At 46.7% G+C, this 13,164-nt stretch overlaps 2 protein-coding genes across 2 annotated transcripts in view; one reads left to right on the top strand and one right to left on the bottom strand.

Moving 5' to 3' along the window:
• Positions 1–13,164, bottom strand: part of ARSG (arylsulfatase G) — a 116,858-nt gene that overhangs the window by 87,871 nt on the left and 15,823 nt on the right. The window lies entirely within an intron of this gene.
• On the top strand, positions 4,205–12,752 carry SLC16A6 (solute carrier family 16 member 6; the record flags this gene model as incomplete). Its single annotated transcript, XM_080924199.1, has 5 exons — positions 4,205–4,443; positions 7,670–7,813; positions 8,688–8,816; positions 11,017–11,829; positions 12,502–12,752. Exons 1-5 carry the CDS (start codon positions 4,212–4,214, stop codon positions 12,750–12,752), a joined length of 1,569 nt encoding a protein of 522 aa, XP_080780325.1. The 5' UTR covers positions 4,205–4,211.

Genomic DNA, 13,164 nt, shown 5'->3' with positions numbered 1-13,164 from the left:
GTTTGCGACCCCATGGGAAGAACAACATCATCAACCAACCAAACCCTCCAGAACTTCCAGGGACTAAAACACCAACCATTGAGCACACATGGAGAGACCCATGGCTCCGGGTGCATATGCAGCAGAGGATGGCATTGTCTGGCATCAATGGGAGAAGAGGACTTTGGTTCAGTGAAGGCATGTTTTCCCAGTGTAGGGGAATGCCAAGGTGCTGAGGTGGAGAGGGTGGTTGAGAGAGGGAGTACCTTCATGGAGGCAAGTGGAGGAGGAAGAGGTATAGAAGTGGAGAAGAAGGGGATAACATTTGAAATATAAATACAGAGAATATCTAATAAAATAAATATCAACCGTTAAAGCTGGAGGATGCCTTAGAAATTCTCCCATCTCTGCTAGCTGAGGTAACCAGTGCCTTTAATCCCAACACTTTGGAGGTAGAGGCAGGTACCGGGTTACAAGTTCAAGGCCAGCCTGGTCCATGTCTATATCAAATTCCAGGACAGCCAGGTCTACATAAAATAATGGTTTCTCAATAAAGAACAGCAGAGTTCCCCAGTCCCTTCTCTGACTAAAGAGGAGAGCCAGCCCAGAGACGGGATGTGACTACCTCAAGTCACACAGCTGTGTGGCTAAGCAGTCCAAAACCTCTCTGCACAAGGTCAAGAGTAGTTTGGGGATGGGAGGTAATTCTGCAGATAAAACCCACCCAGTAACAGGAGAGAACCAATTCCCACAGATTGGTTCTGACCGCCACATGAACATATGAACATTGTGGCATGAATGCATTCCACTGGTCCTGAAACATACATGTAAATAAATAAGTTAATGTAAAGTTTATCTTTTTTTTTCTTTTCTGGAGCTGAAGACCAAATCCAGGGCCTTGTGCTTGCTAGGCAAGTACTCTGTACCACTGAGCTAAATCTCCAACCCCAGTGGAAATTTTAAAAAGAGTTTTTTTTTTTTTTTTTTTTCCAGAGTGATTGGTCAGGCTGGGGATGTTACTAGAGTACTTGCCTAACGTGCACGAAGCTCTGGGTCCCTAGTATCACGCACGCCATGTGTGATGACCGGTGCCTATAATCTCAGCTTTTGGGAGCTCTTGGAGAAACAGGAGGGTCAGAAGTTTAAGGCCATCCTCCATTCTATGTAACTGTGTGAGACTGTCACCAAAAAAAAAAAAAAAAGGAAGAAGAAGAAGAAAGGGACTTCCTCACAATAAACAGTACCTCCTCCTTGGTCTTTAGTTGGCTCGGACAGTCGGATCCTGGACTGTTTAGGCCCAAACCCTTTACCTCCCTGGACATGTTCCACTGTTTTGCCAGTGAGGAGAACAAGCTGACATTGGACTCCCTTGCAGCCTAAACCTCCTGTACTTTTAATTTCCTTTGAAGGCAATAAGTTGATCCTAGTGCCACCCGGCTTTTTCAAAAGTAGTGTGAGGAGCTGCAGTCAGAACTTTGAGGTTTGTCTGGACACAGCCTTTCTGGTGACAGTACAAACTTCCGGTTCAGCGCAGACCACAGTTGTGGTTTAGATTCACTCATCCAAATAAAACCCAGAGGCTGGGTACTTGCCTGGTATGGTGGCACACACCTGTATGTAGTCCCAGCACTCAGGAGGCTGAGGCAGGAGGATCTCTGTGAGTTAGAGGCTGGCCTGGTCTACAGAGTGAGTTCCAGGATAGAAAGCCAAAGCTGGTAAGACCCTGTCCCACAAGAAAGAAAGGAAAGGGTTAGGTGTGGTGTGACGTTCAGGACATAAAAATCAGATATTTGTGACTTCATGATGTAACCGAGTGAAGAGAACAAGTTTGTGAAAGTAAACAGTTACCCGTTAAGGGGTTCCTCTCACTTGAGGATGAGGCCACGTTAGTGAGTTTATCAGGGGAAGCCAGATGGGAGAGGAGGGCCGGAAGACGCAGGACTGCGGAGGCTGTCACAGCAGCTGTAGAGACAGTGTGCAGCCTGAAGGAATGACATGGCGGCAGGCAGGATAGCTGGAGACCACAAGAGCCACCAGGAGCCTTTCCTGACCATGGCAGGTGAGTCAAGCTTTAGAACTAGAAAAATAAAAGGGCTCCGAGGATAAGTTGGGATCTAATAATGAGGCGCACAGAAAGTCAAGTTTATTAGATGTTTTTTCCTTCAAAGAGAGAAGAGTGATTAAAACACACATACAGAGAGAGAGAGCAATGCACCACTGCAAGTAGATCCTTTTTTTTTTTTTTTTTTTTTTTTTTTTTTTTTTTTTTTTAGCGAGGAGGAACCTGTGAGCTTCAGGTCCAATAGACAGACTCTCAGGAATGCCAAGGCCTTGACAGCTGCAGGCCCACCACCTCTACGGCCTCCCTAGGGAAAGCCTCTGTCCCAAAGCCAACAGCAGGGAAATACCTGTAACCACAGCCGCCTGCTGTTCGCACTCCTCTCCCTCAGCTGCCTGTGTTCAGGGTGACTTTGGGAAGATGGATGAAGGAAAAGGGTTGTGGAGACCCTCCCTTGCTGGCAGACTCCTGACTCCCGTCACAGATTGAATGTGTTCCATGTCAGGAACACTAATCACTGTGCTGCAGTTGCCTGGACTCCATCCTGGAGATCCTTCCCAGCCCTTGCTGCCTTTTTTCTTCATTCTCAGGTGTGATGCACAAGAGGAAAAGACCATCGCCGCAAAGAGCGCAGCTCTTAAAGCATGCCATGCCCCGTTTCCCTTAACCAAATATTTAACAGGGCCAGAGTTTGAAATAATGAGGGTATAGCGCCTTCGAATCCCAGACTACTGTGGGAAATGTCAGTAGGGAGAGTGGGTATAGGTTATCTATGTCACCGTCTAAGATCTGTGAACTAGGAGCCAGTGAGGTGCTTACATCCTGCCAAGCTTGTCGACCTGCATTTGATCTGCATGGCCTTGAACTTGTTATGTTTGTGCCCCAGCAAGAATCATCTCCAGTGGGAGGTCTGAGACTATGGATTAATTTATGGTGAGAGGAGGTACCGTTGCTATTTGTTGGGCTAAAAGTGTCTATGCCGAAAGTCTCCAACTGAAGAGGCTATCAGAGATTCTTAGCGGGGCTGAGGCTCAGCTCCGCTCACCCTGCTGAAGTTTGAAGAGAAAAGCATGAGATCAGGATGACTCGGTTAGGCTGACGCGCTCAGGCCTGTGATGCACCATTTTAGCCCATTTTAAGTATTTGTCATCCTTTCTGAAATTAATTCGCTCCTGGTGATCAACTCGGAGGAACAGAATCTACATTCAGAAAACTCTTCTGTTTTCACGGAGAATTGCCTTCTGTCCTTGACGAGGACATCAGATAGTGATCAGGATGCTGTTTACTGAGGGGGAGGGGGAGCTAAAAGGGTTGGGCGGATAACTTGGTACTAAGTGGACATGAGTGGGAAGTCTCGGTCGCTTGTTATGTGGAAGACGATGGGCAGTTCACTCCGTGTGGGCTTCTCTCCCCATAAGCATGCCTCATAGCCAATTCATTTCCTTTCTTTATTTCCTTCTTTCTTTTTTGTTTATTTTGTTTTGTTTTTGATTTGGGTTTCTCCATTTATCCCTGGCTATCCTGGAACTCTCTGTAGTCCAGGCTGGCCTCAAACTCGGAGACCTACCTACCTCTGCCTCCTGAGCACTGGGGTCAAAGGCGTGTGCCCCAGCGCCCAGGTCTAGTGGGTTTTCTTTACCTAATCTATATTCTTTGACAGCAGCCTCCATGCTTGGTCTGGTGGGCATTCTGCTTCCTTCAGAGGGCATTCAAACATTCTACTCGAGCTCCTTGTGTTCAAGGTTTTTCTCATTTTTGATTATAACAGAGAAGTCTCATGTTCAGATTCTTTGTGGGTCTTGAGTATAGTATAAAATATTGTATGGATATAAAATTGTATAAGACTATACTAATTCCGTGGGATTTAAATCCATAATAAGTAGTTCTTGTCAGGTATGTTTGTTAAAAGGGAGGAGGGCCAGCTGGCTGTGGTGACATGGGCCTTTAATCCCAACATTCACGTGAGACAGCACCAGTAATCAGCCAGTGGTCATTCTTGCATATGTGAATTCAAATTCGAGGCTAGCCTGGGCTACGTAAATTCAAATTCTGGGCCAGCCTGGGCTACATGAGACCCCACCTCACAAAAGAAACAGAGATGAAGACAGGAAATGGTCAGCCCTTATATTACTAATCTGAATTCTCTTTCTCATGTTTTTATTGCAGATCAAGAATGACCCAAAAGAACTCGAAGCTTTGTTCCAGAGCCAATGTGTATACCCAAGTGCCTGATGGAGGATGGGGCTGGGCCGTAGCTGTTTCTTTTTTCTTTGTTGAAGTCTTCACCTATGGCATCATTAAGTCATTTGGTGTCTTCTTTAATGACTTAATGGACAGTTTCGATGAATCCAACAGCAAGATCTCTTGGATAATATCGATATGTGTATTTGTATTAACGTTTACAGGTGAGTGCATGGGTGACATCCATATGTGTGTTTGTGCTGACATGCACATGCTAGTATATTTATCAGTTCACGCTTAGCCTGCCCACCTGACAGTTGTCAGCGGATCTGGGATGCGTCTTCTTGTATGTCCTGTTGGGCTGTCTAGCATCAGTTAAGAAATGTGTCCGTTAGGGACCAGCAAGAATTAGGAGACAGAGAAGAAAAAGCCATGGCTGCCAGATGTGGTGCCTATAGTCCAACACACGTTAGACAGGTACTGTCTGCAGCTTGGGAGGTAGGTCGGTGGGAGATGCTTGCCTGGCACCTGTAAGGCCCCAGGTTCAATTCCCAGCGCCACAATGAAAGGAGAAGCGAGATGCGTATGGTGTGCATGGTGTTTGTGTTCTATAGAACATTTTGAAGACAGTGGTAAACCCCAGTCCTCCAAGAACATGGCCACTGGCTGAGGAAGAACACTCAGGTACTAGCTTTGACTGAACATGAGTCAACATGGCTCCTGATCAAGGATAACTTGTACATTCATGAGCCCTTTCTTTTCTTTCTTTTTTTTTTTTTTAATGATTAAGAATGCTTTGCCTGCGTGTATGTGTTTATACCACTGGTGTGCATGGGCCAAAAGGAGGCGGGAAGATGGTATAGGATTCCCTGGATCTGGGGTTATAGAGGAGATGCTTTTGATTTGCTGAGTAGGTGCTGGGAGTTGAACCAGGTCCTGCGGAAGGGCAGTCAAGGGCTCGTAATTTCTCAGCCAACTCTCCGGCTCCTCTGTATTTTTTTTTTTTTAAAGAAACTCATTTAGCATGCCAAGGCTCTGGACTCGTGGAGACATGCTGAAGAAACAAGATAAAAACATTTCAGTATGGATGCAGGGAAAAGTAGGATGGGGTGGGTTAGGGTGGAGAGTCGGCCCTGCACCTCAGGGCTCTTCACTTACAGATGCCACCAGGGACTGCCAAATGGTCTGGAGACCTGTGAGCATATAAAGGATGTATGCAGGTTATATGTAAATACTGTGTCAGCGCCCATGGATTTGGGTCTCCTTATGGGGCAGAGAGTCCCAGAAACATTCCCCATGGGGTTTTTTTTCCCCATATTAAAAAAAAAAATTGATGTATTCTTTTCCCTTGTTTGTGTGGTACTACAAAGCAAACCTCAAGCTCCGTGCATGCTAGGCATGAACACTTACAACATGCATATACCACTTGTAAACTTATAAATATTATCCTGAGGAGACAGACACTGAATCCCACCACCTGATTCCCCAGAACACTTCACTGATTCACCGAGACTCGGTACTCCCAGATCCAGCCGCATAAAATAAGATGCGGCTTATTTTAACTTTTAACACAGTCACTTTCCCTCGGGTCTGATTTGAACAGGCATGGTACTGTCTGGTGCTCATCTGTCTGTGACGGGAAACACCAAGGCTTTTCTGACAGGCCAGGATGCTGCGCTTGCCTCAGGAAGCCAGCCAGGCTGCCCTTAAACTTCCCTGACTCACGCCGTGCCGTGCAGCAACATCTGTGAGTTAGAGCTACCCCGAGTGTAGTTCATGTTAGCCATAGACTATCCTAAAAGACTGCTGCATCCTGTTTTGAGACAGGATCTCACGGTGAAGAAGTGCTCACATCAGCAGCTACAGTATAGTCAATACAAGCTTACAGATGCCTGGGGCCAAGCTCACGGTCTACTGATCACTGAGACCCGTGTGGTAGCAGAGGAAAAACTCCCAAAAGTTGTCCTCCAGCTCCACTGGTGCTCCCACATATATATTTATACACACGTATACACACCACACGTATACACACACACAGAGATATACATTTATGCATATATATCCATACTTACACATACATATGCATGCATACATATACACATGCATATGTATACACACATACACACCACACGAATATACACACACATATATACATTTATGCATATGCATGCATACTTACACATATGCATGCATAAATATTCACATGCATATGTATATACACATACACACATGCATATATACACATGTAAGCATACATATACAAATGCATATGTATACACACATGCATACACACACATGTAAGCATATATATGCATATGTATACACACCACACATATATACACATGCAGATACACAGACACATACATGCATGTATATACAGACACACATACATATACACATGCATATGTGTACACACACTCAAGCATACATATGCACATGCATACACACATGCATATATACACACACACATTCATGCAAGCATGTTTAGATTTTCTTTGTTTTGTTTTTTTGTTCGTTTGTTTGAGACAGGGTTTCTCTGTAGGTAGCTCTGGATGTTCTGAAACTCAATCTGTAGACCAGGCTGTCCTTGAACTCAGAGGTCCACCTGCCTCTACCTCTGCCTCCTGAATGCTGGGACTAAAGGCATGTTCTACCACCACCTGGCCATACATGAAATTTTAGAAGTTAAAAAATATATACATTTACATTATGAAAACTAACAGTAACATGTCTATTGAATCCATCAGAATCCCTCTCCTCCCTCTCCTCCCCTCTCCTCCCCTCCCCTCCCCTCTCCTCCTCTCCTCCCCTCCCCTCCCCTCTCCTTCTGTCTAGTGTGTTCCTCTTTGACCCAACTCTGAGCAGTTTGCCTATCTTGGTGCACTCCAGCCAGTGTTGAGTCGAATGTAAGTAGGAAAGAATTTGCTAGATTTCGGTGTCCCTGGGGACAGTGTTTCAAAGCCACACAGACTGAGATTCCTCACTGCTGGAGAAATAAATGCGTGTGTAAGTCTATGTGGAGCAGATAGTTCACCTAAAAATGTATTTTATACACTTACCCTTGCTGATGCCGGAATCTAAGGTCTTGCTCATGCTGGGGTCGAGCCCTTGCTTTCCTCTTGCTATTTTGTCATTAAAGTACTGGGGGATTGAATCTAGGGTGTGGCTAGTGATAGCAACCGTTCATCCCATGAGCTGGAACCCCAGCCTTCTTTTTAAGTTTTTGCCCGGGACAGCCTCGAACTTGCAATCCACCGGCTTCAGCTTCTTAAGCAGCTGAGATGGCGCTCTTGAAGCCCTCAAGACTGGCTCTTTGCATTCTGAATCTGAGCAAAGACCAAAATAACCTCTGGCCCGACCAATAGCCTGACACTGTGCAGGACGGAAACGCAGAAAAACCAGCACGGAGACCCAAGGTCAAAGGTCTTTTTCTGTTCCTTTCCCTCACAGCTCCCCTCTCCACAGTCCTGAGCAACCGCTTCGGACATCGGCTGGTCGTCATGGCAGGGGGGTTGCTCGTCAGCATAGGAATGGTTGCAGCCTCCTTCTCCCAAAGGGTCTACCACATGTACATCTCCATAGGGGTCATCTCGGGTGAGTGCCTCTCCTTGGCCCAAGAGTTGTGTGCATGTGTGTGCCTCTTGAAGAAGCGGGGAATAAAACCCGAACCCGGATGGTATTTCTTTTTCTCCCCCCTTTTTTTTCTTTCGAGGTAGTTATGTCTGAGAAGTGGTTTTGAACTGGGTGATTTGGATGGATAAGGTCCCCGTGTGAAAATACATTCTCAGGCATCCAAGAGCTTTTTGTTTTGTTAGGGAGAAAAAAAAATTTTTTTTTAAACTCAGAACTTTTTCTCCACTCTAGTTTGAAGCCTCGATGCATCCTTTGCACAACGTAATACTTAAGTTCTTATGCCTGCGTTCCCAGATCAAGGGCTGAGCACCCTGGTTGCTGTAAGGAGAAAGCTAGACTTGGCCTGAGTTACGTGTCTCAAAATAATAATAATAAAGGAAAAGACTTATTTCCACAAATTACTTTGGGTAATTTGTTCTGTGAATTGTATAAATTTGGAGAGTTCTGGAGAATGGGTCTCAGTTTTTATCTCTCAGCTCTCTGCGTGACTGCAGAGCATTTCTTTCTTTCTTTATGGTTGCAACAATCTCATGCACCCCAGGCTAGCCTCTACAGGTCTATGCAGTAGGTACCCTTGAACTCCCACCTGCCTGAGGGTACCTGGGGACTGAACTCAGGGCTCTGTGCACATTAGAAACGCGCACTAGCAACTGAGCCACACTCGCAGCCCTCCAGCTAGAAGGTGAAAGGCATTTTCTTTGCCATCTTTTTTCCTGCAGTGATTGGCTTGGCTCCGAGAACTTAGAACCTCTACAAAGCCCTCTGCTCTCTAACCGTGCCTTCCGGGGTCAGACCATGCATGGTTCTCACCAGCCCTTTTGATTCTCGCCCACAGGTTTGGGGTACTGCTTTAGTTTCCTCCCGACCGTGACCATTCTGTCCCAGTACTTTGACAAAAGGCGTTCGGTGGTCACTGCAGTTGCTTCTACAGGAGAGTGCTTTGCGGTGTTTGCTTTCGCACCAGGTATGTGAGTGACAGCGGCTCATTAGCTGGGGACCAGGCAAACCAGTCTGGTGCTGTTTGCTGCACTAACGTGGGCCAACAGCGTGGGTGACTTGTAATGAGATGCCACAGACTCTCTCTTCAGCCCATTTTTAGGATGTCCTCCTTCTCCCCTATTGTAGGAATTCACGCCATGTTAATCTTAGTCCAAGTTTACATAAACGGGTACATGCACAGTGGCAAGGCTTTCTTGAAACGTGGGGGGGGGCGGGGGAACCCCTAAAGCATTTAATAATACGGACTGTCCATATTAATATTGCTTCCTTTCCAAAAGAGCTCCATTCAGTGTAGATATAAGTTATGCCAACGACATCAGTGTTCTGTGCGTGTGAGTAATCTCACAGCAGTTTATTTCCTGTTCACAGGGTTTATTTCCCCAACTTAATGTTAATACATGAGATGCAAGAAAAGTAGAGTAGTGGATAGATAACCTTCAGACTCAGTCCTTCCTTTCTCCTCCTTTCCTCTTGGGCTCCCTGCCCCACCCACTCCTTTCAAAGACCTGAGAATTCTACCAGCCAGCTGCACCCCAGCCCGATGCTCTTTCATGACCAATGCATCAGTGGGTTGCAGGGTTGCAAATAGAAGTGATCAGAAACTAAGTATTATAATATCTGAGGCTTTTCAGGTGGTTCGGATAATTGTGTGTTCACACGCGTGCACACATACACACATACATACACACATATGTATACACACACACACATACATATATCATATACACAGAAGGGGTAGAGAAAGAATCGGTGAAATCATATGAACTGTTAAATTTAGGTGAAGGCTGAGGATATGGCTGCCATTCTCTCTGTTTACTTCCATTTCTTTCTCTTTTTTTTGTAAGATTTATTTATCTGTTTTTATACTGACTACACTGTCGCTGTCCTCAAACACCAGAAGAGGGCATCAGATCCCATTACAGATGGCTGTGAGCCACCATGTGGTTGCTGGGAATTGAACTCAGGACCTCTGGGAGAGCAGTCAGTGAGTGCTCTAACCACTGAGCCATCTCTCCAGCCCCCTTAGGATGCAGAGCAATACAGTTCAGAGTTGGATAAATTATTTTTATAAGAGGTCAATAGTAATAAAAATTATTTATTGTATTTTCATTGTATCTGAGCCTCCTGGTATCCAGGGACTCCTGCATTCAGGTGTTCTACCCACTAATATGTCCTCAGCCCTGGGGATACGCTCAGCTTTGGGAGTTGTGTGTGTGTGTGTTAGAACTACACAATTTCTGCAGTCTCAGCAAGAAAGCATCCGCAGACTATGTGAGTGCAGAAATGGTTCAATTCCAGGCCGGTTTTATTCAATGGGTCAGATTTGGCCTGTGGGCTATTGTTTGTTGTGCCTTTATGTGGGTTACAAACAAATCTTCCTTCTTAGGCCTCTGCCTGGAAAAACCCACTGCCCAAAGCTCTTTTGGAAAGCTGGGCTGACAGGTTTTTTTTATAGCATATATAATAATAAGTGTGCACGTTTCTTTTATTCATTTATAAGATGCACCATAAATCAGAATAAAGGGGATGGGGAAACGTCTCCACTCAGTACAAGCATGAGGCCCTGAGTTCGGATCCCAAGCAGCCACGTAGGTGGCACATGCCTGTATTCCTGGTACTGGGGAGCTGGAAACAGGTGGATCCCAATTCCGGGAACCTGCCAGTCTTGCCAATTCCAACTTCAATGAGAAAGAGGTTCGGGCAAACATTTTGGGTCCCCCAGAGCTGGAGTGAGGATTGAAAGAAGAAAGACAAGTTAGTTAAAGTTGCAGCATGACTTCGGCCCGACTCGAGGCCTAAGCCTCACTGCCGAAGCGGAATCCGTCTCTTTTTAAATCACTTTAATTACAAGCAAAAAGGTAACCTGGGTTCTGAGACTAGGATTAATTGATCCTGCAAACATCTTACTGGAGGTCAGGTGAAAAGGGTCAGAGACAGAAACGGATACTGCTGTGCCTACATTCTGAAATCCACCCTGCCCTGAGCTGTATTCCTAAGGATACTGCCTGGAACGTACCCCACCTAAAACACAGTCCAGAATGTCTGCATTCACCCCAGAACATATCACTAAACTTTATCCACGTTTCTCCTGGCTGTTGCATGCTGGGTCTGGAGTCTGTTTTTTTGACCTTGGGTTTCTTTTTCCCTTTGCCTCTGTCTTTAAGCTATCACAGTCCTGAAGGAGCACATCGGCTGGAGGTACAGCCTTCTCTTCGTGGGCCTTCTGCAGCTGAACATCATGGTTTGTGGTGCCTTGCTCCGGCCAATTATCATCAAAGGGCCAGGGTCACCAAGAGCGGTCACTCTGGAGCCCCGCAGAGAAGCTCACTATATGCTTGAAAATGAGAAAACACGGACCTCAATGGACTCCATCGACTCGGGAGTCGAACTCACTACCTCACCAAAAAATGTGCCTAGCGAAGCTAAGTCGGAGCAGGAAGCCAGGGCTGAACAACAGCAGACGCTGGTGGCGGGCCCCCAGCGCAGCCAGAAGACAGCACCGCTGTTAGACTTCTCCGTCTTGAAAGAGAAAAGTTTCATCTGTTACGCACTGTTTGGCCTCTTCGCCACCCTGGGCTTCTTCGCACCTTCCCTGTACATCATTCCTTTGGGGACCAGTCTAGGCATTGACCCCGACCGCGCTGCGTTTTTACTGTCTACAATGGCCATTGCGGAAGTGTTGGGAAGGATCGGGGCTGGGTTTGTCCTCAACAGGGAGCCCATTCGCAAGATCTACATCGAGCTCATATGCGTCATCTTGCTGACGGTGTCTCTGTTCGCCTTCACTTTTGCTACCGAGTTCTGGGGTCTCATGTTGTGTAGTGTGTTTTTTGGCAGTATGGTTGGGACCATAGGAGGGACCCACATCCCCATGTTGGCCGAGGATGACGTTGTTGGGATCGAGAAGATGTCATCGGCAGCCGGCGTCTATGTGTTCATTCAGAGCATCTCGGGGCTTGCGGGACCACCCCTGGCAGGTAACGAAACTGCCTTTCTCTTTGTTTATTAGTGGGTGTGCATGTGTCATGGTGTGCATGTAGAGGTTAGAGGACAACGTGGAGGGAGACTGTTCTCCTTCCACCTTGTGGGTCTCGGGGATGGAACTCACACGGTCGGACTTGGCAGCAAGCGGCTCCACCCACTAGGCCATCTCCATGCTTTTCCAGGCTGGTGCAGAGTACTCCTTGGTTGTAGGGGCAAATCATGTTTCACTTCCTAGCTGTGATAGGCTATATCCTTAAAGAGTCTGTGATTAAAGCCAGACTTGGTGGCACACATCTATAATGCCAAGCACTCAAGAGGCAGAGCAGATCCCTGCGAGTTCAAGGCCAGCCTGGCCTAATGTGGTAAGTCCCAACCGAGCCAGAAGATTCCTGAAGTAAAAACAACAAACTCCTTACTTCTGTTAAGGATACAAGCGGTGGTCTGTGCCTCTAATCCCAAAACCGGGAGGTGAGGCTGCTAAACTGCTGAGTGCGAGCAGTTTGAGCAACAGCCTGGGCTACTGTATAAGACCCTGCCTCAACATAATGATGATGATGATGATGATGATGATGATGATAAGGAAGGTCGGCCTAAGATGGAGACGTTTTGGGTTGGAGGGTGTGCATGGTGGTGACGTCACTAACGGTGCCGATGCTTTCTTCCAGGCCTGCTGGTTGACCAGAGCAAGATCTACAGCAGGGCCTTCTACTCCTGCGCAGCAGGCATGTCACTGGCTGCTGTGTGCCTCGCCCTGGTGAGACCCTGTAAAAAGGGCCTGTGCCAGAATTCTCATTCAGGTAAAAACCAGACAGACAGGCATCCTGGGAAGGCGTTACAGGACATACCCGAAGACTTTCTGGAAATGGATCTTGGGAAATGCGAACACAGGGCTCATGTGAAAATGGATCCCGTGTGACACATTTTCATGCTGAAGCTTCTATGTCGCCTGGGAACGGAGCCCCTGGGGATACAGGGAGGGGCAGGTGCCAACCATTAGACCACCCCACCTTCAAAACTGCATGAAGGGAATGCCTGTCAGACAGCAGGACCAGCAGCTGTCTCTTCCCCTCCAGTCCCTCGTGCTTGTCCAGTCCCCCTTTAAGCCAAACCAAAACAGCCAGACACTTCCCATAGGAAACCCAGCCCTATTCAGTAGCAATACAAAGCGAAGGGCCCGGCGGACAGTCCACCGGGGAAGCAATGCCGTGAACTGCAAGTTCAGCGCACTCACTCCGGTGATAGACTACTATTTTATAGAGTGACATCCAGCCCAAGTCACAAAAATGAATTGGCCAATCCAATGCGACAGAAAAAAAAAGCAAAATATA

Source organism: Micromys minutus (assembly GCF_963924665.1).
Source record: "Micromys minutus genome assembly, chromosome: 10".
NCBI lineage: Eukaryota > Metazoa > Chordata > Mammalia > Rodentia > Muridae > Micromys > Micromys minutus.
This window is presented reverse-complemented; position numbering and strand designations above follow the sequence as displayed.